This window comes from Prunus mume, linkage group LG2 (assembly GCF_029339155.1).
Source record: "Prunus mume cultivar Tortuosa linkage group LG2, ASM2933915v1, whole genome shotgun sequence".
NCBI classification, from domain to species: Eukaryota; Viridiplantae; Streptophyta; class Magnoliopsida; order Rosales; family Rosaceae; genus Prunus; species Prunus mume.
Window position 1 is genome coordinate 25,604,778 of NC_142699.1, and position 22,142 is coordinate 25,626,919.

General features: G+C 36.2%; 3 protein-coding genes across 10 annotated transcripts; 1 reads left to right on the forward strand and 2 right to left on the reverse strand.

Moving 5' to 3' along the window:
- Positions 1–3,448: 3,448 nt before the first annotated feature.
- LOC103324317 (RING/U-box superfamily protein) lies at positions 3,449–11,916 on the forward strand. Of its 8 annotated transcripts, none has more exons than XM_089046396.1 (10): positions 3,452–3,624; positions 4,618–4,747; positions 5,755–6,800; positions 7,631–8,306; positions 8,554–8,637; positions 10,027–10,227; positions 10,871–10,968; positions 11,207–11,306; positions 11,423–11,521; positions 11,651–11,916. In XM_089046396.1, the coding sequence occupies exons 3-10, from the start codon at positions 5,758–5,760 to the stop codon at positions 11,711–11,713; spliced, it is 2,364 nt and encodes a 787-aa protein (XP_088902522.1). In that variant the 5' UTR covers positions 3,452–3,624; positions 4,618–4,747; positions 5,755–5,757; the 3' UTR covers positions 11,714–11,916. The 8 variants fall into 8 exon arrangements, with proteins under 8 accessions (XP_008224584.2, XP_008224583.2, XP_088902523.1 ...); XM_016792366.2 differs by having other exon boundaries at positions 3,484–3,624; positions 8,551–8,637; XM_089046395.1 differs by having other exon boundaries at positions 3,512–3,619; positions 8,551–8,637.
- Positions 11,917–13,313: 1,397 nt separating this feature from the next.
- LOC103324319 (3-ketoacyl-CoA thiolase 2, peroxisomal) lies at positions 13,314–17,206 on the reverse strand. Its single transcript, XM_008226363.2, has 14 exons — positions 16,893–17,206; positions 16,584–16,660; positions 16,357–16,441; positions 16,053–16,179; positions 15,872–15,970; positions 15,695–15,762; positions 15,479–15,586; positions 15,316–15,393; positions 15,081–15,210; positions 14,890–14,986; positions 14,155–14,278; positions 13,964–14,072; positions 13,802–13,885; positions 13,314–13,710 (listed from the first exon to the last, which is right to left on the reverse strand). Exons 1-14 carry the CDS (start codon positions 16,983–16,985, stop codon positions 13,601–13,603), a joined length of 1,389 nt encoding a protein of 462 aa, XP_008224585.1. The 5' UTR covers positions 16,986–17,206; the 3' UTR covers positions 13,314–13,600.
- Positions 17,207–18,651: 1,445 nt separating this feature from the next.
- On the reverse strand, positions 18,652–20,807 carry LOC103324320 (putative vesicle-associated membrane protein 726). The gene is made up of 5 exons (XM_008226365.3): positions 20,402–20,807; positions 19,801–19,942; positions 19,579–19,699; positions 19,338–19,400; positions 18,652–19,157 (listed from the first exon to the last, which is right to left on the reverse strand). The coding sequence occupies exons 1-5, from the start codon at positions 20,589–20,591 to the stop codon at positions 19,011–19,013; spliced, it is 663 nt and encodes a 220-aa protein (XP_008224587.2). The 5' UTR covers positions 20,592–20,807; the 3' UTR covers positions 18,652–19,010.
- Positions 20,808–22,142: the final 1,335 nt, after the last annotated feature.

Below are 22,142 nucleotides of genomic sequence, written 5' to 3' on the forward strand. Positions count from 1 at the left end.
TCCCAAGTCTGCTTTTATCTCCTTTCCTTTTTCTAAAGGAATTTCTCCTTTGGAAACTTCACTCGTCCAACCAAAAGAAGACTAGCATGCACGCACACAAACACACAAACGACCAAGCACTCTTTCAAGAGGTAACGCCAAACACTTATGGTCGTGTGTAATTTAACCTTAATTTCATGCATTATTTATACTTTATAAATATTAATTTGGTATAGCCGAGCAGCTATAAATACGTATGTATTTTATTCGGTAAAATTTTGGCAAATTACAACTTAAAAGTTTAGTCATTATATAATATTTTAATATATATTATTCGTATTCAATAATATATATGTATAATATATGAATTTTGTGTGTATTATTGAAAATTTTACCAAAAATACGTGTATTAAATATGAAAAATATTTACATAAATGTTCAATATGAGTATTGTACATTTACTTTTTGAAAAATTAGGGAAAATAGAGTATAGCCGTGCGACTATACTACTCCTTTGTTATAAAAAAAAGGAAAAACCAAGTTTCTTTTAAAAAATTAGAAAAAAGTGAGTAGCTGAGTGGCTATACTATTTCTTTGAAAAAAATTAGAAAACACCGAGTATTGCCTAGTGGCGGTACTATATCTTTAAAAAACAAATTAGGAAAAGTATTGTATGTTTACTTTTAAAAAATATTGGGGAAAACAGAGTATAGCCGTGAGGCTATACTATTTCTTTGAAAAAGGAAAAAAGAAAAACAGCTTATAGCCGATCGGCTATACTGTTTCTTTTATTTTAAAAATTAAGACGAACCTAGTATAGCCGTGCGGCTATACTATTTCTTTTAAACACTAGGAAACACCAGCGTATAGCCTCGCGGCTGTACTATTTAATTTAAAAAAATTAAGGAAAAAAACCCTCCTAATTGCATTATTTATACTTCATAGATATTGAATTGGTATAGCCGCATTCGGCAAAATTTTAGCAAATTACAACTTAAAAGTTTGGTCACTATATAATATTTTCATATGTATTATTTGTATTCAATAATATATATATATATATATATATATAATACGTGAATTTTACGTGTATTATTGAATATTTTGTCAAAAATACATGTATAAAATATGAAAAATACGTAGGTACATGTTCAATACGAGTATTGTATGTTTACTTTTACAAAAAATTAGGGAAACCAGAGTATAGTTCTTTTAAAAAACTTAGGGAAAATAGCATATAGCCGTTCGGCTATACTGTTTTTATAAAAAATAAAAATAAAGAAAAAACCAGTGTATAGCCTCCCGGCGGAACTATTTAATTAAAAAAAAATCAGAAAAAAGGACTTGCCTAGTTGCATTATTTATACTTCATAGATTTTAAATAAATAAAAAATTAGAAAAACCACAAGTGTCCGAAGCTACAATCCCACTTTGAACATAAAAGATGTCTGATGCTGTAGTTCCATTTTTGACAAAAAAATGTCTGAGGCTACAATAAAAACCAATCAAGTGTATTAATAACCAATATAAGTGGTTTTTAATTACAATTCATTTAACAATCAGTATGAGCTAATTGGATAGAATTTTGAGCTTTGGGTCGAAAACAATTCAAACCGCTATGCTTGTACAAGTGGTACGCACTGATTTGCCCCAACAAAACAATAAAGAAATTTGCTTTGACAGAGAATATTTAGTCCCTCATAGGTAAAGAATGGTAAAAAACCTAGAGCTGACCAGTTGCAGCGCCTTCTGCAAAGTAGTCCCAAAGTTCGAAACTGGAAAGCACCCCCATTGATCAACTTGAAAGGCATGCGTGCATTATCTTGTGATTTCTTTATGGTATGAAGCAACAACGCCCATCAAGCAGCCTTTTTTTTTTCTTCCCTTAAATACCTTGAAGCCAATAAATAGAGGAAGAAAGCTCAAAATCAAGGATCCAACAACGAATCAATCAAACCTATTTTGAATAGCCTTCAAAATACGCCTATTCTCGACAATTGCGAAGTAACCTAGACTCAAATTCTTGCAAAGCATCTCACTGCAGACCAAGGCCAAGTCTTGAATTGAATCCTCTTCTTTTCTTTGACTTCCCAGTTGACAACTCCTGATTGGAATTCTATTCTTTTCCCAAACACATACTCTATCAAGTTCCCAGTTGACAACTCCTAATTGGAATTGCATTGCTATTGTTTGTAATCTATATGCTCTGCCAACACAGCTTGGTATGATTTGATAGTTGGTCTCGATTTTCAGCTCATTTAAATCAAAACTCCTATATATAGTTCGGACAAATTCTGACTGCAAATATATCTAAGAAACTCTCATCTGATATACCTTCTGCACTGTCTCAAGTAGATTGCAGTTCTATCCGACAAAATTTTTTTCTATCCGATAAGGCTTTTGTAGTTTTGTTGGACCAAACTTTACTTTTATTTGCATATATCATTAGGTCTTTGTTGGGTATATAATTACTTTATGGTATTATGTTATCCATCGAACACCTCTCTTGCAAGGCTCGTTATTGTACTATCTGTTCAATGACAATCTAAAAATCATCATCCATCTTGCTTTTTATTCCATAATAGGTGAAATATTGAAGTCCTCTTCATTGAGACATAGAAAAAAACCTATCTAAATCCAGATCCCTCTATTTTAGAGCACAATGGCTTTGATTATAAGATAAGAATACAAGGGCGCAACACTTTAACAAGCTTAATCTTCACCTCACCCCTCTTTCTACTATAAAAGTATCACTAGCAGTGGCATGCCTATCACAATTCACTAGGGAGCAACTTTAGAGCCCACTTTAGGGCCCAGATCTCTCTCACTTCACTTCCTTCACCAATAACCAATCGCTAGCTGCCATCGTACAGCCTGCTAGTGGCCAGGGGCATCGCAGTGTTCAAAACCTAATGAACACTTAGTTATCAATTCTAGACCATATTTTCCTTTTGATGCCTCAAACACCTCTTCGCATTATACTAACACCCCATTGTTATTGCTAATTTGCTATCTTTGTAAGGTTTTTGCTTGGTTGAATATGGTGAGTAAGTGGTATTTATTAAAATTACATTTGTTTCACAATTCAATGTATTCTTTTTGGTCATTTTATATTAGGGTAAATTAGTAATTTAATAAATAATTTAGTAATAAAGTGTGCTCAGTTAATTTTAAGGGAGTTTCACTAAAACACCCAAAATGAGGGCTGAAATTATAAAAAAATCCAACATCCAAAACACTTTATAAACACACCCAAAACCCATCATTACACACACTCAAAACCCAAAACCCATCATTGAAGTCTCTCTTTTCCTTTTCAGAAAATAAACTGTTAATTTTTTTATTTTTTATATTTTTATAATTTTCTTTTTTCATGGGTTGGACGTTGGGGGCTGATTAGGGTGGGCCTCAGCCTCTCAAAAAGTGCGGCAGCTCGACCCACAAATTATGAGAAACCCTAAACTGACCCGACCCATTTCCGCCACTGAGGGAAGAGGGGTTGATGGGTGGTGGCTTCATCTTTCAACAGAGACAGATTTGGAGACCGGTGCATGAGATCATCTTCCTCTTCCTTCTCTTCAAATTCTGGGGCTTTCTCTTTTGGATTTGAATCCACCACAACTACAAGGATAACGATAACGTCAGGTTATTTTATTTAATTTTTTTTTTTTTTAAATAATTGTTTCGGTTTAAGTTTTGCTTTGAAATTCAAAATTTTACGTTTCTTTCCTTCTGATTCATTCCTACTTTCTCATACATTCCCATCGAGGTTCTTTGCCATCTGATTGCACTTTTTTTCATTAAAAATTTTAAACCTTGTCGTTAAATTTGGTATTATGTGTTTTATTGTAATTGTTTAATTCAAATTTTTCTACGAAGGTCCTTGTTTTTTGGTTTTTTTGGGTGACTGGCGATAATGGAAGCGTATATCAATTTTTACTTCTGAATGTTCAATGTTTATAGATTAATTTTATAAAATTTATTTATTTTATCTGCATTAGTATCTGTTTATGTATCAAGTTTGATTATAATTTGTAATTTCTAGTGTCATGAAATATATATATATATATATATTTGCCATTTATTTTGATATTCATTATCATCTGTTATGAATTTTGTTATTTAGGAATGAATTATATGTGGTGGAATGCACATCACTTTATCTTTAACATAAAGGTTGAATTTTGAGTGTTACCTCTTGATGATTTCTGTGAAACTGGTATTACCATGAATTAAGTATTTCCATGGAGAAAGTAGATTTTTTTCTCTTGGATCCTTTATTTAATACAAGATAAAAAATATAGTTATTCCTTATACATGTTGTATCTGATCACTCCTTGAGATCTTTAATGGAATTCAATATCTGTTTTGGGGTTTCACGCCAGACCCTTTGGGCTTGTAGGATCTGGGAGGTAGAACTCTCGTATTTATTAAACCCCATTCCTTGGGAAGGTCGGACTGATGATGACCATGTAATATTTCAAGCTGGGTCACTGAATTATTCTTCATTTCCTTGTGAATAAAAATTAACTTTGATTTAACCCCTTTGAATTTTCAAGTTCATACTTCAGAGTGCCCTCTCCCAATTTTTACAAAGATATTGAATTTAATGGATCTTCAGCTCCTCTCCATTTGCAGTACCAAATGGAAGGGCCCTTTTAAATCTGAACCATAAAGTTCACTGGGGCCTGCCCCCAATACAGGGGTGCCCTCACGTTGGACAATTCGTATTCAACAACCGACCCTTCCATTTGCATGGAAAAGGAAGGTGAGCATTTTCAAACTTCGTATTGTCCTCTGTTAACGGGAGTATGTAGTTTCTATTTCCATCTTTGATACCTGTCAATTCTGCCACACAATCTTTTGCGCCCATGTTGTTCTATGTCTATTACCTCTTGATGTCTTCTTTTTATGGAATTCTTCAGTATTTTTATACCATGTGTCACTTCTCTACAATTTTAGTATCAGTTCTCTGAGTCCTTTCAAACAACTCCCTCCAATAATGTGTCCATTATTCACTTCTGGATCTTGTAGTGTACTTTATACAGAGACAAGAGTCCACACTGTGTTGCTAAACTTGGCATAAAAATGGCAGTTCTCAATTCAGTAATAGTTATAAAAAAGAAAATGAAAGAGAAAAAGATATTTTTGACTTATGCTTTATTAGGTGCTCAAATCATGTTTTGCTCACAGATGAGTATCTGCAAGCAAGCGGTATCAACTGAAACCTTTATTTTCTATTGCTTTTAGTAACATTTTTATTTATGCGCACTTCCTATTATGTATATAAGCTTTGGGACAGAGTGAGTGAGCTTTGGGACAGAGTTAAGTTCTGGGCAGCTCTTTGGGCATCTGTTACAAAAGATTTTAAAGACTACTCTTACTCCACAATTATGAGGGATATGGCAGCTGCGGTTAAATAAGGGCTTTGGTGTGTGTTGTTTTTGGTTGTTTGGGGTTTGCTTTTCCCTGTTAGTTTGGGAGGCGTTGGTGCTGTTTCTTTTTGTTTTTGTGTTGTTTGGTTGGCTTGTGGATGCCTATCCGCTTCTGTGTTTTTGCCTTTGCTTCAATAAATTTCGTTTCTTCACCAAAAAAAAAAAAAGAAGTATATAAGCTACAAACTATTTTTTTTGCAACAATTTTTTTCATAGCTAGAATTTTCTTATTATTGAGGGTTTATATATATATATATATATATATATATATATATTGACTAAATGTGAGTAGCTGGTGCTGAATGATTTAGTTTTGTACTCTTTTATGAAATTAATGCAGATTATGGAGGACATGGACATCGATCAGGTAGTGGATGTACCTGACACGCCTGAGAGATTAGCTTCCAGACACATTACTGGCAGGGAATCTGTTGGTAAAGTCTGTAATTCACCATTAGCTTGTGACTTGAGTAATCCAGATGTTGTGGATGAAAACTATGTGAATGGACCGAAGGTCAGGGGAAGGTTCGTCAGTGAAAATGGGCATAATAGAAGAATTGTTATACATCCTCCGAGAAATCTTAGCAATCTTGATATTAAGAGTTGCAGCAACTCAAATGTTGATAATTCATCTACTTCCCATAATGCTCACATCTTTCGGAGAGCAACTGTGGGCAAAAGCTCCAGTCGTGAAGCTAAATATTCTACTGGAATTGAAAATATGGATGAAGGAAAGGCTATCAAAGTTCCTTCTAAATCATCTGCTTGCCATGAAAACGCTAAATTTTTTGATTTAAGCAAACACAATGGTCACACCCAATTAACGAAAAAGGTTTTTCCACATGTTGAATTGGAAGATCATGTTGCTGAAGACACAAGAAAAGGGCAAGTTGCGTCAATTGGCAGTTCTTCTGTAGATTGCATTTCAAGTCATGCGGAGAGATCCAGAAATGCTCCCAAGGGGAAAGAAAAAATAGATGATAGTACAAAGGGTTTTGGGTTAGCTGTGGCTCTTGACAAGGGGGTTGGTCTGTCCATTGATCCTGAACATAAAATGGGGCAACAAATGCCCGTTCCTCTTCATTCTGTTATGCAGCCAAGAGTCAGTGGCCAAAAAAGGTTGGTACGAAATGGGTGTATTTCCCCCCATAATATAGCAACAAGGACTAAACAGTTAGCTGAACAGCGTAGCAATTGTTCCAAGGATATTGAACAAAGTCACACAGGGAATGCAGATTCCAATGGTTCACCATATGTCATAGACATAAATGACATAGTTACTGAAGGAAATAATAGTGAAAGACTGAAAGGGAAAGGGAAAGGTGTAATAATTCATTCTCCTACACCTAAGGCGAATAATGCAAGAATTATTCGTACATCAGGCAGGTAATTTGTTCAGTATGGTATTTTCTTGGTTAGATGCTCTTAAATATATGTTTTAGTTATGTCTTTTCTTAACGAGTAAGTTAGAATTACATTTCAATATCTGGTTTCAAGAAGGTTGAAGAATTTAGAGGGTTGCTGACTGTTGGATTGCAATTTACTTATATACGAGTGATATGACGAGGGGTTTGTTTATGAGATCTTCATAACCTTAGCCTTTTATTTTGTTGGTATTGGTGAGAGCACCTAAGTGCCCTCCCCCCTGCCCTGGGAGGAAGAAGTTACAGTTGAAATGATGGTTTCCTGTAGTTTTTTTCTCCTAACTAGGGGGTTTATGTCCTTGCAAGCACTTCTTCACAATCTATTCGGGAACGTTGAAATTAATATATTTCCACCTTCTCTTATAAGGTTGAGAAATGAGTAACACAGGGTTGTCATAAATGGGTACTGGAGTGTTATGGTTTGGTTGTATAAAAATTGCACTCACGTTTGAAATTTAATAACTTCTCCATGGCTTTTAATGTATATATGTATAATATATATGTGTGTGTGTGTGTGTGTGTGTTATATTTCTAACATTTCCTGATGTGACAAACCGTATGATATGATATTTTTTTCTCTTCCAGATTTTTGGGCTTTCATCTTATAAACCGGATAAAGTCTTTGACAAAAATAACAAGATGTGTCACCATCTGACAGCATGAAGAATTTCTTTCTATTTTTTTTTTCTGCTTGATTTTTGTTTCCAATGGAGTTTATTGAGCAGCTTATGTCTATTGTCTGTTTTAATAACCATTATCTTGAGACCTTATGACATGGTATGTTTTTTGCAGCGGTCTTGTGAATAATAATAAAGAAGCTAATGGAATAAGGGATGTCAGTGGCAATATTTCTGGACGCTCTGAAGGACTAGGTGGCTGGAGAACTACACGTAATCGTTCAAGTCAAATAGATTATTTCTTGCCTGATTCCACTGAGCCTCTTCCCAGGAGAACTAATGGTGTTGGGAACTTTGTCAATCAATATCAAAGCAGAGTAGAGAGGAGAGATACCAGGAGTCGAGGAAATCGAAGGACTGAAGATGATGTGGCAGAAGAACTGAATGCAACTCAAAAAGCTTCTGGACTTGTGTCTGAGCTGGACGGGATACCTGGGTCATGTCATGCAGCAAAGACAGTTACTAAAAGGCAGAGGAAACAGGGATTAAGTTTGGGAAATCATGCTGAATGCTCTACATCGGTGTCCGGGGACTCAGATATTGCTTTCCTTGGTTCATCTGAAAATTCAAAATCATCTAGGATCCAGAGACCTCAATTTCAGGGAATGTCAAGTCGAGTTATTGAGGTTGAGGACTTATCACCTGCTGCAGGGCACTCTGTGCCCCAAGGTATTGATTCCATGAATGATGATTCCAATGCTAGGGCAAGACAACTAGAAGCAGATGAGATATTGGCTCGTGAACTCCAGGAGCAATTATATCATGAGGTGCCTATCAGTGGAGGTGGCGAGGTTAGTGCATTTTAGGCAACCGTGTTGTATGTGTGTGTGCATATTTTTCTATATAGTATTGGCCATAGTTTACAAGAACATTCTGTAGTATTGATAAGAGGGGAAAGGGTTAAGGATGTACCTGGAACCTTGGACATATAATAGTTCCGAATAGAATCTCTTTAGAAAGAGGATCTTTATGTGTGCAAGTGGACATTTGTATGCTTCTCCTTGACTGAGTGTTTTACATCTGTTCTCATTGTAGCAGATTGATGAACATCTGGCGTGGGCACTGCAGCAGGAGGAGAATGCTTCAAATACTTCTAGAGGAAGTCACAATTTATCACATCGTGTGAGTGAGCCTCTTTATTCTCTGTAACTGTTGATAGCATGATTTGCAAATTAAAAATGCACTTTTGGTGACTTACACATAATTATTTCTAGATATTTTGATGCATGGTCATGGAACACGAGATACCCTATCACAGAGACATGAATGGCTCATTATCCTGCTGTGCAGAGGCTCAGGCCTCTGTTCCTAGAATTGAAAAAATAAAATGGTGTATCTTTTCTGTTCCATGATATTTTCTTTTTCCTTTTGGTCCGGCTCGGGGACTTTTTACAGGGAAGTATGGATGATTATAGAGATTGGTTTCTATTATATACCATGAGCTGTAGCTTGATTTCGGCTTTTTAAGTGACTTGCCTATATCCAGAAATAGGAAATAGCTTTTGCCCTAGAATGAAAGGCTTGTTGTCAAACCAGTCAGTTCAAGTCAGTTAGGACCATATATTTTACTCAAAAAGCCATCTTTACAGTTGAATCGTCAATTCAAACTGGTTGCCATCTTTATAGTGTCTTTTACTCCTTTAAAGCCTAATATTTCTCTCTAACAGTAAGCACCGAATAAATCATAAAATGAGTATCTTCCAAACTGGTGTATCATAGTTTTGCACAAATTTTCCATGCTAGCTCATTATTGTGACCAGGTTGAATTTGGTACCACCTACTAAACTCACCAATCTCAACCGTTCATGAATTTGTGCATGAAGTGCCCATTTGGGACCCATGCAACCCTGTGCAAAGGACAATTAAGATTTTTTACATTATAGGAATTGTATTGTTTGACAGTGATACAAAGATGAGCAACAAATTTTTCCTAACCTTTAAACATGTCGCATTAATTAACCATATTTCTCCCTGGGCTCAAAATATTGTCATATATTAGGATCCTTTTACGGGTATATAATAAAAAATCTGTCTCCCTCCACATATGCTTTGTAATGTTTCTCAAGAGTCTTCAGATGACGTGCCAACACTGAGACACCTTCAATTTGGAATCAAGCATGCATCTCCTATTAACAGCTTTCATAGTATAAACCCCATCTTTGCGTGTGTTTCTCAGACATTAGTTCCAGAAGCCAACTTGTGTAGATATTGCAGAAGAATTAGAAGGTCTGTTTAAGATGATGAGTTTCATGAATGCCATATTAGGAGATCTCAATGATTAAATAAAACTAAATGCATTGTTATTCTGTGTGCTGTATATTTTGATGCTCATGGTCGAGGAAGATGTATATTTTGATGCTCATGATCTTTATTGATGTTAAATTAATTTTTGTCAAAAGCAATGATTTTGTTTCTTGGCAAATGGACACTTGTTTCTCTATATAGTGAGTATGATTTTTGTTATTTGTTAGCAATATTGTGTATTCTTATTTTGTTTCTTATGTTATTTAGAGAGGCTCAACAATCTTGCATTCGAATAGACAATCACGGCCAGAGTCTTTTCAAAACCATTCCAATAGGAGAGGAACCCAGGCTCGAGTTGCTACCTCATCTAGAATGGCACAGTTAAGGACTCGCTTTCGCAACCAGTCTCCTAGAGTATCAACTAGAGGAAGAAATATGCGATTTCCTTTGGACATGGATCTAGACATGGTATCTCGCGCTTTTATTTCTTTGAGCCTGTTTGATAAAGGTTTTTTGGTTGTTTTTTAGATGAAAAAAAAATTAAAGAGAGGGAGATAAGAAAGATAAGGGAGATAAGACAATTAAGGGAGGGAAGCCATTTGGTTTTTATTTCTGTTATTTGCACGTGTACAAAATTCCATGAACCTTGGATGGTGTCTTCGTGTATAAGTCACTTATTTGACAAATGTTTTGGAAGGAAACAAACTTTATTGCATATGGGATGGAAAGGAAGAGGGAGGAATTTTTTTCAGTCCTACATGACCCGCCCCTGCGTGTAGGCCTATTATCCTCACTTATCCAGGACCAAATTCTTGTCTAAGATTGCTAGTCCATTCGTTGTTGTGACACCAAAGATGAATTAGATTATTATTCAATTTATTTGTGTAATCTCATCCTTATACTGTTTGCTAAATGAGAATTGAAAGTTCAAGAAAGACATTAGAAATAATTCCATAGTTCAGAGGGGGCAATATGCGAAGTTAGAATTCTACTTTAATGTCCAGATATAGTTGAATATTTAATCAAAGATTACGTCTCTGTCAAGTTGCAGTCAAGACTAAGTTTTCCTTAGTTTTTTCATCATAATTCTGATTTCTGCTTTCTGATGCAGAGACTTAATATATTAGAAGCTATAGAGGCAGCATTTGACGACCTTGGTGAGGTGGGACTGGATAATCGCATGCTTCGAGTTCAGAGGGATTTTAATGAGTAAGATTTTAGTCTATTTATCAGTTTATGCCTTGCTTATTCTCATCTGGGGCCTGTATCTTGTTAAGAGGAAAAAATGATACTTGTTTTATCCAATGGCTTCATACATTCATTAAGAGCGACTGGCATGATTAATTATATTGGGGGTTTGGTTGCACACTCGAAGCATATTATTCTTTTTATTTCACAAAATCTCAATTGAGATTCATTTTACCTTTTGCCTCTTTATGTCTTGCAGCAATGACTATGAGATGTTGTTGGCGCTCGATGATAATAATCATCAGCATGCTGGTGCAACAGTTCATCAAATTAATAATTTGCCACAATCTGCAGTACAGGTAGGTGAAGTAGAACCTGTTTGCTTTTGTGCTTCTTGTGGTGGGCCATGTACCCAGCCATCAGATCCGCTTATTTACCTGCTATAAAATTTTGTTTTCGGTTGCTTTGTTTGCAGAGTGATGCCTCAGAAGAAGCCTGTGCAATTTGTCTTGAAACTCCAACAATTGGAGAAACAGTTCGCCATCTTCCTTGCTTGCACAGATTTCACAAAGATGTAGGGCCTCCCATTCTTGTGTGGTTAGCTTTTTCCTTGCAAATGAAGCCATCAAATGTCTTACTCTTTTGTTTTTGTTGGTTCCCCCCTCCCCTTTCTCCCTGTCTCTTTCTCCCACTTCATTCTCAGTGCATTGATCCATGGCTCGGTAGAAGAACTTCATGCCCAATTTGTAAGTGTTCGATCACGTAGTTTGCGCTGTGATTCACTGCCCAGGCCATCTTCTGAAAAGTGTCTTAATACTGCAAGCAGTATCTTTTTGGAATCAATGGCAATCTGTGATTCAATTTTCGTTTTTCTCGTTGAAGTTGTGATAGCAGAAATTAAGAATTTGTTGAAGTGGAAACAATGTGCATAATTAGATTTTCATATAAGAGAGCTCAAGTTTACCTGTCTATCTTGTTTAGTTAATTTTTTGGGGTTTCATGTTCGGCATAGAATAAAGGCTGCAGGCTTTCATTACTGGATAGATAACGCAGTCGACTTGTGGTTCTTGGGATGCCCTGCACAGGTGAAGGTTGGGTAGTGTCATATTACTACCAGTCAATGAATGGATTTTTAAAAACACACATGAACTTGTCATGTGAAATCGTCAATTGCATCTGTGGTCTTCCTAGGGTTTATCTTCACCTTTTACAGCTCCCACCAAATTGGGGTCTTTGTGCAAGAAACCAATGTTTTGCCTCAAATGCATTAACTTTACAGCAGTTTTGTGTGCAAGCCTTCCATGCGTTAACTTAAACCTCATTGATATCAGTCAGATAATCTACACCCGTTAAGAAATCTAGGTTTCTTCTCTCTTCTCATGATCCTGATTATCTAAAATTATAATCAATATTAAGTTAAACTTTTTACTAATTAGATTAAAGTGGCAAAACAAAAAACGAATAATAGTTTAATTGCTGAGAATAAGTTACTTGTTCATGTATTGATACTTGCTTGTTCAGCAGAATATTTTTGATGAATTGATGGAGGCTTCTATCAATATAGAATGACTGTAGATATGACTGAAATCCCACACAACCATTACTTTAAAATCATCTGATTGGTCCCCTAATGGATCATTTTAAAATCATTCATACTCTAATACGTCATGTCAAAGGCAAATAAGTGAGTAGCCAGGCCTTGCTTATAAGTAATTTTCTATAGAAAGCCGCAAACAAGGAAATGAATAAGATGAGTCACCATAGAGGAGAAGTTACCAGTCATTTACTACAGCAAATTTAGGTAATATTGATAATGATATAGATATTAGATTAGCAGCTTTCAAAATCTCATGGGTGTAGTATAGAGAGGAGTATTCATTTTAGATTACCAGGCAGGTGACAATTATGCTCATGTTGCCATCATCATAGTTTTTTATTACTTACTGGTAACCAGGCAGTGTACTCGAATTCGGAATTTTGCTGTTTTAATATTGGAAAGAGAATACCACTAGAGTAAGCGTGTGTTAGTGCGTTTACATAAAAAGACACAGACGAGGAGAACAAATTCTTTATTTATTTATTTTTATTCTTTTTTATTTAAGAAAACTCTAGGGGAGCTATGGGAAAGTAAATGGATGGTTAGAATAGAATGAACGAAGATAGCAGATTAGCAATAGCACGTGAAGAGGTATTGGAGGCATCAAAAAGAAAATATGGTCCAGAATTGATAACTAAGACGTACAAGTAACTGCTTTGTGTCTGTAATCTCGTCCATGAAGTCCCATTTTTTGAGGTCCCTAAGATATAAAGCTATGACCGAAAAAATATATGAAGCAATGAAAGCAATCAAGATTGAACAAGCAGGCAAACGAAAAAGGTACTGTTCAACTAAATATTTATGTGTAGTGGATTGTATAATATAATTCTGGTATACAAACATTGGAGATCAAAACTGCTGATCACCAAATACATGCTATGATTTTCGATTAACCAAAATATTATTGAGAGGTATTGCAAGGATGAACAAGGATCTGGGGATTCAACTACCCAATGTAGAGAGATTAAGCAATCTTATCGCATTGCTTCACTATGATTTTCAGTCTCAGGACTCTCAATCATACATTATTGATACGAATGCAATGGGTAAGTCCTTCTACCTAGCATCCTTGGATAAATGATTGGGGGATTCGACTTTCCGAGCATTGCAGAGTTCGTCAGTGCTGTCCCCCCTTTCAAAAACAGCTGCTGCCCCCATCCCTGTGCCTGCATTTTCCATATAAGATCCATTATCAACATTTTCAATGGGCAGTATCAATGTTTGCGTGCACACAAGAGGGGGGAAATAAAGGTTTACCTATGCACATAGAGATCACTCCAAAGCGGCAGTCCCTCCCACGACGCTTCATCTCATGCAATAAAGTGGCAACCGCACGTGCACCTGCAACAATCAAATGAGGTTTCAATACACACCAAAAAACAGAGTAGTACAGTCAATGCTAAGTAGAAAATATAATACCTGTTGCACCAAGTGGATGCCCAATGGCAAGTGCACCTCCATTCACATTGATCTTTTCTGGATCAAGTCCCAACTTGTTACGGCAATATACATATTGGGATGCAAAAGCCTGCACAGTTGAGCATTTTCTATGTCATTTTATATTCACAGGGCCTAAAATCATACGTAGAAACTTAATTGCAATTTAATACCTCATTTATCTCAAAAAGATCAATATCATCAAGCTCTAAACCAGCAGCCTTGACTGCAGCTGGAATAGCAACAGCTGGACCAACACCCATGATGGCTGGATCCACACCAACAGCAGAGAAACTCCTGCACAATGAAGAAGAGGGCAATATTTATAACATTCAAACACTCTTGTCAGATATTTCAGATTAGCCTGGGAGGCAACACATTAAAACAGATGATAACATCGAGGAAAATATTGAGAAAACTTCATTCTCTTTGCCAACTATGATACCACACTACAAGGTCGTAAGTACAGAGGAATTGTAGATCCCATGTCAATAGGGAAACCCCGAAATGCTACGATCCTTTTGATCATCGGCTTTCTTTTTTTGGTCCATAGATCCTTTTGATTTGCTTAAAGTGAAAGAAACTTATTCTATTGCACAAGTACAAAGACCCAAGTAATATAGTATACCAAAGAAAAATTGATTGTCTGAACATCATGGTTCAAAGCTTTGGAGTAGATATTAGGAAGCAAGTTTATAAAGCATGCTGATAGCAATAAACAAATGAACCCCAAGGTGTTCATCAGAGGTATGGACAAGTTTCTGGATACTGAGGCCTACCAAGATAAGACTTCTTAGCATACATGTTGAAAAACCAAGGGAATATTGGAATCGACAAATCTGTAGCCTGCCATGGCAAACTCAATTCCCTCCTGTCAAATAGATGCACGACATCAAGGAATTGCATACCTGAATACACCAAGAATTGGCAATCCTTTTCGCTCAGCAATACTTCTCTTCATCAAGAGAACAGCTCCAGCACCATCACTAACTTGACTAGAGTTACCTAAACGGATGCACCGAATATGAAATGAAATGGATTCAATAATGCGATACTGTATTTTAGAAAAGGAAATGATGCATCATCAGTAAAAACATACCAGCAGTGGTGCTCCCATCTTTCTTAAACACAGGCTTCAACTTTGCCAGGTCTGCCAATGTTGTGTTCCGAATCCCATCATCAACAGAGATTGTAACAGGTTTCTCCTCACCAGATTTAGGGTCAACAATCTATTTTAATTCAATGAAATCAGTAATACATAAAAGATCAGGCGTGCCCTTGCGCACGTGCATGCAAACATTATCTGCCAAATCTGCAATCAAATTTTATATTACCTTGGTCGCCACAGGGATGATTTCATCTTTAAATTTACCAGTGGCAGTAGCAGCAGCTGCCTTCCTATGAGAGTCGACCTAACAGCATATAATTAACAAAATCACTAACACAGACAAACCAGAGTACAATTTAATACCAGACTGACAGATTTATCCAACTTACAGCAGCTTGATCTTGCTCCTGCCTAGAAACACCAAAGCGATGCGCAACATTTTCTGAGGTGACTCCCATAGGAAGAAGGCAATTCTGGGCCTGTTCAAAGATCTTCACCTGACCACAGTGCAAATTTTCAGTAGACTCTTAGAACCCTGTCAAAAATAGCATTTCTGCAAGAAAATATGTTTCTAAAAGAAAAACAAGTGCAAGAAGAATGTGTACTTTAGGATTAACTGATCCTTCCCATGCCATTGGATTTGCGGTCATGGATTCCAACCCAGCTCCAATTCCTGTATGAAATAATCCGAGAAAAAGGGAAATTAAAGCTAAGGATACTTGTCTGAAGTGAACTAGTTCTGAGACAATTTGAAAAAAAAAAAAACATCGACAAACACTGACCAATATCATAAAATCCTGCTCTTATAGATGCAGCTACATCAGCAACTGCCTGAAGCCCAGATGAACATTGTCTGTTCACAGTTCTAATTGGCACAGTTTCTGCACATTACAGCCATCATGTGGATGAATAACAAACCATGACATACTCAAGGATCATTAAATTTTCTAGAAGGGTACATACCAGGGAAGCCAGCATAAAAGGCAGCCATCCTGCATTCACTGGCTCTTTGAGATCCTGGAGCTAACACCGTACCCACAACAATATCTCCAACCTCACTTGGGTTGAGATTGGATTTCTCTATAACCGCCTATGGCAAGGCAATCATCGTTTCAGTGAGAACCAAATAGTTATTTTTATCAGTTGAAGATACAAATAGTTTATGAGATAGTATATAAACAAGCAAATAAAAAGCTTTTGAAATTCTTTCCACCAAACTTCACTATAACCAAAGCAAAGCGAAAATTACGAAGCTTGTATAACCAACCTTCAAAACAGGTGCAAGAAGATCATCAGCATGAGTATCTTTGAAGCCCCCACGTTTAGCCTTGCAAATTGGAGTCCGATAAGCACTGCAAGACACCAAAATTATTTATATATTTTTAAACTCAAACTTTCCTATAAAAGCACAATTAACAAATATCAAAGGCTTGATGTAAATACACAAAATTGAAATGAACTGAGAAGCATCATTTGCAAAACGAAACAACTTACGCTACGATGACCACATCATCTCCAAAGACATTTGTCCTTGCATATGCAGCGCTATCCCCAGCCACACACGCCGATGCCTGATACCCAATACACCCAATACACAATACTCATTAAAAAAAGAGGAATTGAGACCAAACATACAAAATTGAAACAACCAGTGAAAGAGAGAAAGCAATTGCTTTTCAGCCTTTGAGATATTGAATTGAGCTCAGGTTCAATCGAGATCGGATGTTTGTTATTCAAAGCGACTGAAAGCAAATCTTTAAAATATTTCAATCAAATGAGTAAGAAGAAGAAAGAGAGGCTTACGGAGAGAGAAGAAGAGTCGGTGCCATGAAGAGAAGAGGAAGAAGGTCGAAGGTGGTCGAGCAGAACTCGTTGCCTGTTGAACGCTTTCTCCATTTTGGTGCGTACGTGTGAAACTCAGAAATTGGAAATTGGACGGGACGCTAAGACAAACAAATGAAGAGGGTGTGTGGGTTTATTTATATATAGAGAGAGAGAGAGAGAGAGAGAGAGAGAGAGAGAGAGAGAGAGAGTGTAGGCCGCCTCGGTCCTCGGGCTGGGCGGTTAGATCTGTCTCAGACTTTCAGCTAATACAAACAAAGACGACTCAATTTTACAAAATTATGAAATGGATTTTTCTTCGTTTTTCTTTACCTTATCTTTTTATCTTTTTTTAGTTTTGTTTTTCGCTTCATGATCAGGCAGGCGTCACCTCTCCAACTTCCAACTAGGCTTTACGCGCGCGTTTCTCTTCCACTCTCGCCTTCCTCGCGTGTTTTCTCCTTTCCAAATTCTTTTAAATTATTAACTATGTTTTTTTTAATATAAATAATGTATTTTCCTTATGCAAGGAATTTTCGATCAGACCATGACACTGCTATTTATATAATAAAATTATCATTATTATAAGACGTATATATATATATATATATATTTAATATTAATATAAACTTATTTTTTAACATATTATAACGATATGTGAATCGTTACATTACAAAGTAACTCTAGAATTTGCAATTATTCCATTAGCATCTATTAACTGCATTTCAGAATTCATGAGTAAGACTGGAATTTGAGAAAACAAGATAATGAAGAGAAAAAACTACTTTCCAAATTAATTATCAAATGAGAGTATTAAAAAAAAAGGATGAATGAATGAGTAACATTTAATTCATATTTTTATGTCATTTATAACCATTAGGTTTAATTGAGAAGATAAATTGTCGAGAGCGATGTTCACAATTCATTTTGCATTTTAGAAACATAAGATCAAGATTAAAGTGATGAGTAAATATATTTTCGAAGAAAAAATTAATAAATTTAGTATGTGAAGAAGAAGAAGAAGAAGAAATGAAGCAACTACTGCAATACAATAGCAAACACGCGGTTTGGAGGGACGTGGTGTGTTTGCCGTGTAATGTGAAAGCAAAGAGAGACATAGAAATGCGTGCCCGCTTGGGCAAATGGAAGATTGAATTCATTATCATGGTTTGTTTGATGGCAATCCTTCTACAAACAGACAGTAGAAGATAAAGTTATGGCTCATTGCAAATAGTCATCCAAACACGCAGGTAGCCAAGCCCCTACCACTCCAAAAATTTCGTGCAAATATCGAGAATAGCCATGGGCAGGGTGACAGTCAAGAATGTCTCTAACAATCTTTATTTGTTATGAATTACTTTTTTTTTCTTTCTTTCTTTTATCTTATGTGACAAAAAAGAAAAAAAAAAGGAAACCTATAAGAAAAACTTGGAGAAAGAGAGATTACAATGATAATGATAGTGGGAAAGTTTGGATCTCTTTGATAAGTATTTGAAAACATATAAAATTGAGAGAAGAAGGCTGGAGAGCTCTATGACTTTTCTTTACTTTGAAGTTTATAACTCACTCTCCAAAGCAAAGTCTATCGCTTAATGAAGTCTTTAAAAATCCATGAGATTTTGAGCACCAAAAACTGTGTAGCTCCGTGATTTTTATGGATTTGTTTTTCCCAAAAAACAGGCTTTAAAACTCCTAGTTATAAATACCACAATAGTTTTAAACAGATCGAGAAGCAAGCAAATAAGGGAATAGATTTGAATAGGATTCCGAAAGGGGATGCTGATTTACAATCATCCAAGCATTCCTCCATTACATCTTAAGCTAATTAAGGATCCATTACATTACATGGAGCACATATATGATAGTGATTGATTTTATCTACCCTAGACAACGACAACGACAACGACAAGGACAAATATATAAACTATACAACAACCAGTGCGAAAAAAAACTTACAAAACCTCCCCCCACCCCATCCTAAAATGGCTAGCAAAACAGGACGGGCATAACCTAACAAGGTAAGCAACTCAAAGAGATAGAGCAATTTACCAATGCCGCATGACAGCACGAAAGCGTCCATGGACATATTCCGATGCAAACTTAGGTACACTTAAAACCATGGCAGATTGACAAAAATATCACAAAGCCTATGAGAATGATGATCCCCACAACGATCAATTTTATCTTCATATTCTGAAACCACATCTTCCTTTTCATTTTCGTTCCCTGTGTCCTGAAATCTTGGGCCTACAACACAAACACCCCATTGTTTTCAACATATAAAAACGCCATATCAACAGCACAAAAGAGGAAAGGAAATTAAAAGATGACTTTTAAAATAAATATAAAAACTTGGAGAGAAAACCATATCACTCTCCATCACCCAAACCTAATAAACTAAACATAAGTTATGCTTCTTCGACTAACCTGCGAGCGAAGATTATCAGTTTTGTCCACTAACAGCTCAATCTTCTCACCGCGGTCAAGAACCTGCAGAATACATGAATTTCTATGACTAAAAATGGATGACATATTTACCTACTTGGAATCAGAATGAAAAGGAATTGGAATGAGAAATTCAGAATGGGAATTGAGTTGTTCCTATTAGTAATGTTTACCAACTTTCAGGAATCAAAACCACAACCACACCCTTATTCAGAACACCGACCTTCTCAATATTGTCCATCATAACACCCTTGACCTCAGTAACCTGAGCCTTCACTTTTGCAAGCTTGTTGATCTCTTCAGGATGATCCACACAGTACTTCATGTGATCCTTCAGTTTAGGTCTAAAACATCCATGTAAGTGTTAAGCAAAGCATATTCATGAAGAAGAAAAAAAAGGCGAACAATATTCATCGCCATGAAAAAGACATCAGAAGAGGAATACCCAAACTCTCTGTTCAGTCCATTGGCAACAGCAGTTCCAGCTTTCCCACCAGCATATCTTTTGTTGAAATCGTCCTTGACTCTCTCCAGATAGGCAATTGGAATTTGCCTGCCAGCAGATTCAGATGCAACTACGCAGTAGGCTGCAGAATCCAAAACAAAGACAATTTAAAAACCTATCCTTACAATTTACAAACGAGGATTATCAACTCAAATTGCGCAGTTGGAAATTACTTCAATCAAATCAAATGCACAATGTTTTTTTTTTTGTTTTTTTTTGTTGATATGTAAAATTGACTAAGAAAACTAATACTGCAATTAAAAAAACGCAGCAGCAATCCAACAATCATCTCTTGAATCTTAATCACCCAATCTTGAATGCATACCATGCAACCATATAGTTACAAAATATCTGCTTTAAAAAGAATCAACGCAATCAGCGTTTTCATAATCATAGAGACATATACATATGATCTTCATTCCAACAAAAACAAATTACAAAACGCATGGATCAAAGCCAACGATAATGAACAAATCCAAGAGAAGAATCAGACATTGGTAAGAAATGATTTGAAGGGCATGTAAATGCATGGGGGACTCACTGAAGCCGTTTTCGACGAGGTAATTGAAGGTGTGGCCATCGCAATTGTAGGTGAACTTGTTGTTGGAGGAAGGAAGCTTCTGAAGGCATTGAGAGGCAATGGAGGTGAAATTGCCGGTGAACTCTGTGTACTCGGCGAGAATCACACTGCCTCGAGCGACGAAGCTGTAGATCAGAGATTGTTGCCCCATCTCAATTCCAATATAAAAAAACCCTAACCCTAATCCGAATGGGAATGTGAATTTACGCAGAGAGAGAGAGAGAGAGAGAGAGAGAGACGTTATGGAAGAACGAAAATGCTGAATTTACGCAGGGAGAAAGAGCTATATACTTTTTTCTTTTTCTTTCAAGTGCGTGTGTTTGTTTGTTTGTTTATTTTTTCTTTTCTTTTCTCATTTTTATTTTGAATTTAATTTCGTGGAATGGAATGGAACACGAGATGTGATGAAGTATTATTTTGTGCTTTGGAATTTCACAGTTACACGTAAAGTGTGTTATGTATGAGTTTCTTTATTTAAAAAAAATAGAAATAAATAAATAAATAAAATATTGTTTGAACGGAAATGAAGGGTGCATAGACCAAGGCGGGAAGCCCCCCAAATAAGGCTGTCCTGCTCCTCCGCTTCTCACTGGTAGCGGTCGCAACAAATGTCTCAACCTTCACTCATTTGTAAAAATAGCAAACATTCCATCTTTTTTCTTTTTCCTTTTTAATCTCTCTCCTTTCCTATCCTGTTCCCATTTTTTCAACGAGAATATAGAATATTTGCTTGGTTATATATACAACGAGAAATCACCGAACCAAACCGATCACTAAAATAAATTAATTTGATTTAATTAACTTAAATCAAATAAAACCGGACCGCACCCATCCCTATTTCCCCTTATCATAATTAGATGCATAATTAAAAATGATTTTTGCCCACATTTATCTTGTAATCAATTTGTGTGTATCTGATTTGACAGATGGATGCAACAAAGGAAACCAGAATTTTTAGGGTCAGAAATTAATTAGGAGATTGCTATCTGCTAGAGCTGATGAGGGAGGAGTGAGGCATATGCCGTGAACATTGGAAACTCAGAAAACATGTCTCAAATGGGAGGCAGTCAAATCCCAGTACTTGCTAGTGTTTCATCAAACTTGGCTTCTAAAACTGAACCGTCCTAGATGTATGAGAAGGTAATATTTATTCTTCTACGTCTTTCTCTTATAGATAGAAGTAGAACAACAAGTGCCCTTTCTCTTCTTTTATTTTTGTCATCCTTTTCTCTCTCGAGTTCTTCTTGAATGACATCTCTTTGATTGCGTCCAATTTCTTCGTCACTTGAATGCAGATGTTGCATGTTATTAGCTAGGTTCATGCATCTATATACTGCAGGCAGGGCAGTTGAGTTACTCTCTTGTTGCATTTTATGTTCCTTTTTTCACTCTCTTGATTACCTCTACTCACCTAGGACCTTGAAACTCCAACACTTTTCCTGCTGAATGAATCCAAGTAGCCAAGTTATCATTTTCCTCAATGTTACTAGGAACAGAGACGACGTCCTTTTTCGAATGTTCAAAAGAATTTATGATGTTAAATTAAGGGTTTTACCAAGCGTCAATGGTTCTTCACCCACTAAGAAAGTACAGGTAAAGTAGCAAGGAGAAAAAATAAATGAAGGATTGAAAAGGGTAAGCATCCGAAGAAGAAAAACACAAATGAACTTCCAGCATAATGTGCAAATGAAATATTTGACCC

Coding starts and splice junctions, on each gene's coding strand:
- LOC103324317 (XM_008226361.3), top strand. CDS start 5,758: ATGGAGGACATGGACATCGATCAGGTAGTGGATGTACCTGACACGCCT. Junction 8,307..8,550: donor CTATCAGTGGAGGTGGCGAG/GTTAGTGCATTT, acceptor TTCTCATTGTAG/CAGATTGATGAACATCTGGC. Junction 11,307..11,422: donor TGCCACAATCTGCAGTACAG/GTAGGTGAAGTA, acceptor CTTTGTTTGCAG/AGTGATGCCTCAGAAGAAGC.
- LOC103324319 (XM_008226363.2), bottom strand. CDS start 16,985: ATGGAGAAAGCGTTCAACAGGCAACGAGTTCTGCTCGACCACCTTCGA. Junction 15,971..16,052: donor CTTTTATGCTGGCTTCCCTG/GTATGTACCCTT, acceptor TGTAATGTGCAG/AAACTGTGCCAATTAGAACT. Junction 14,279..14,889: donor CCAATTCTTGGTGTATTCAG/GTATGCAATTCC, acceptor TTCATTGTGCAG/GAGTTTCTCTGCTGTTGGTG.
- LOC103324320 (XM_008226365.3), bottom strand. CDS start 20,591: ATGGGGCAACAATCTCTGATCTACAGCTTCGTCGCTCGAGGCAGTGTG. Junction 19,401..19,578: donor TGATGGACAATATTGAGAAG/GTCGGTGTTCTG, acceptor TGTATTCTGCAG/GTTCTTGACCGCGGTGAGAA. Junction 19,158..19,337: donor CTGATAATCTTCGCTCGCAG/GTTAGTCGAAGA, acceptor TTTGTGTTGTAG/GCCCAAGATTTCAGGACACA.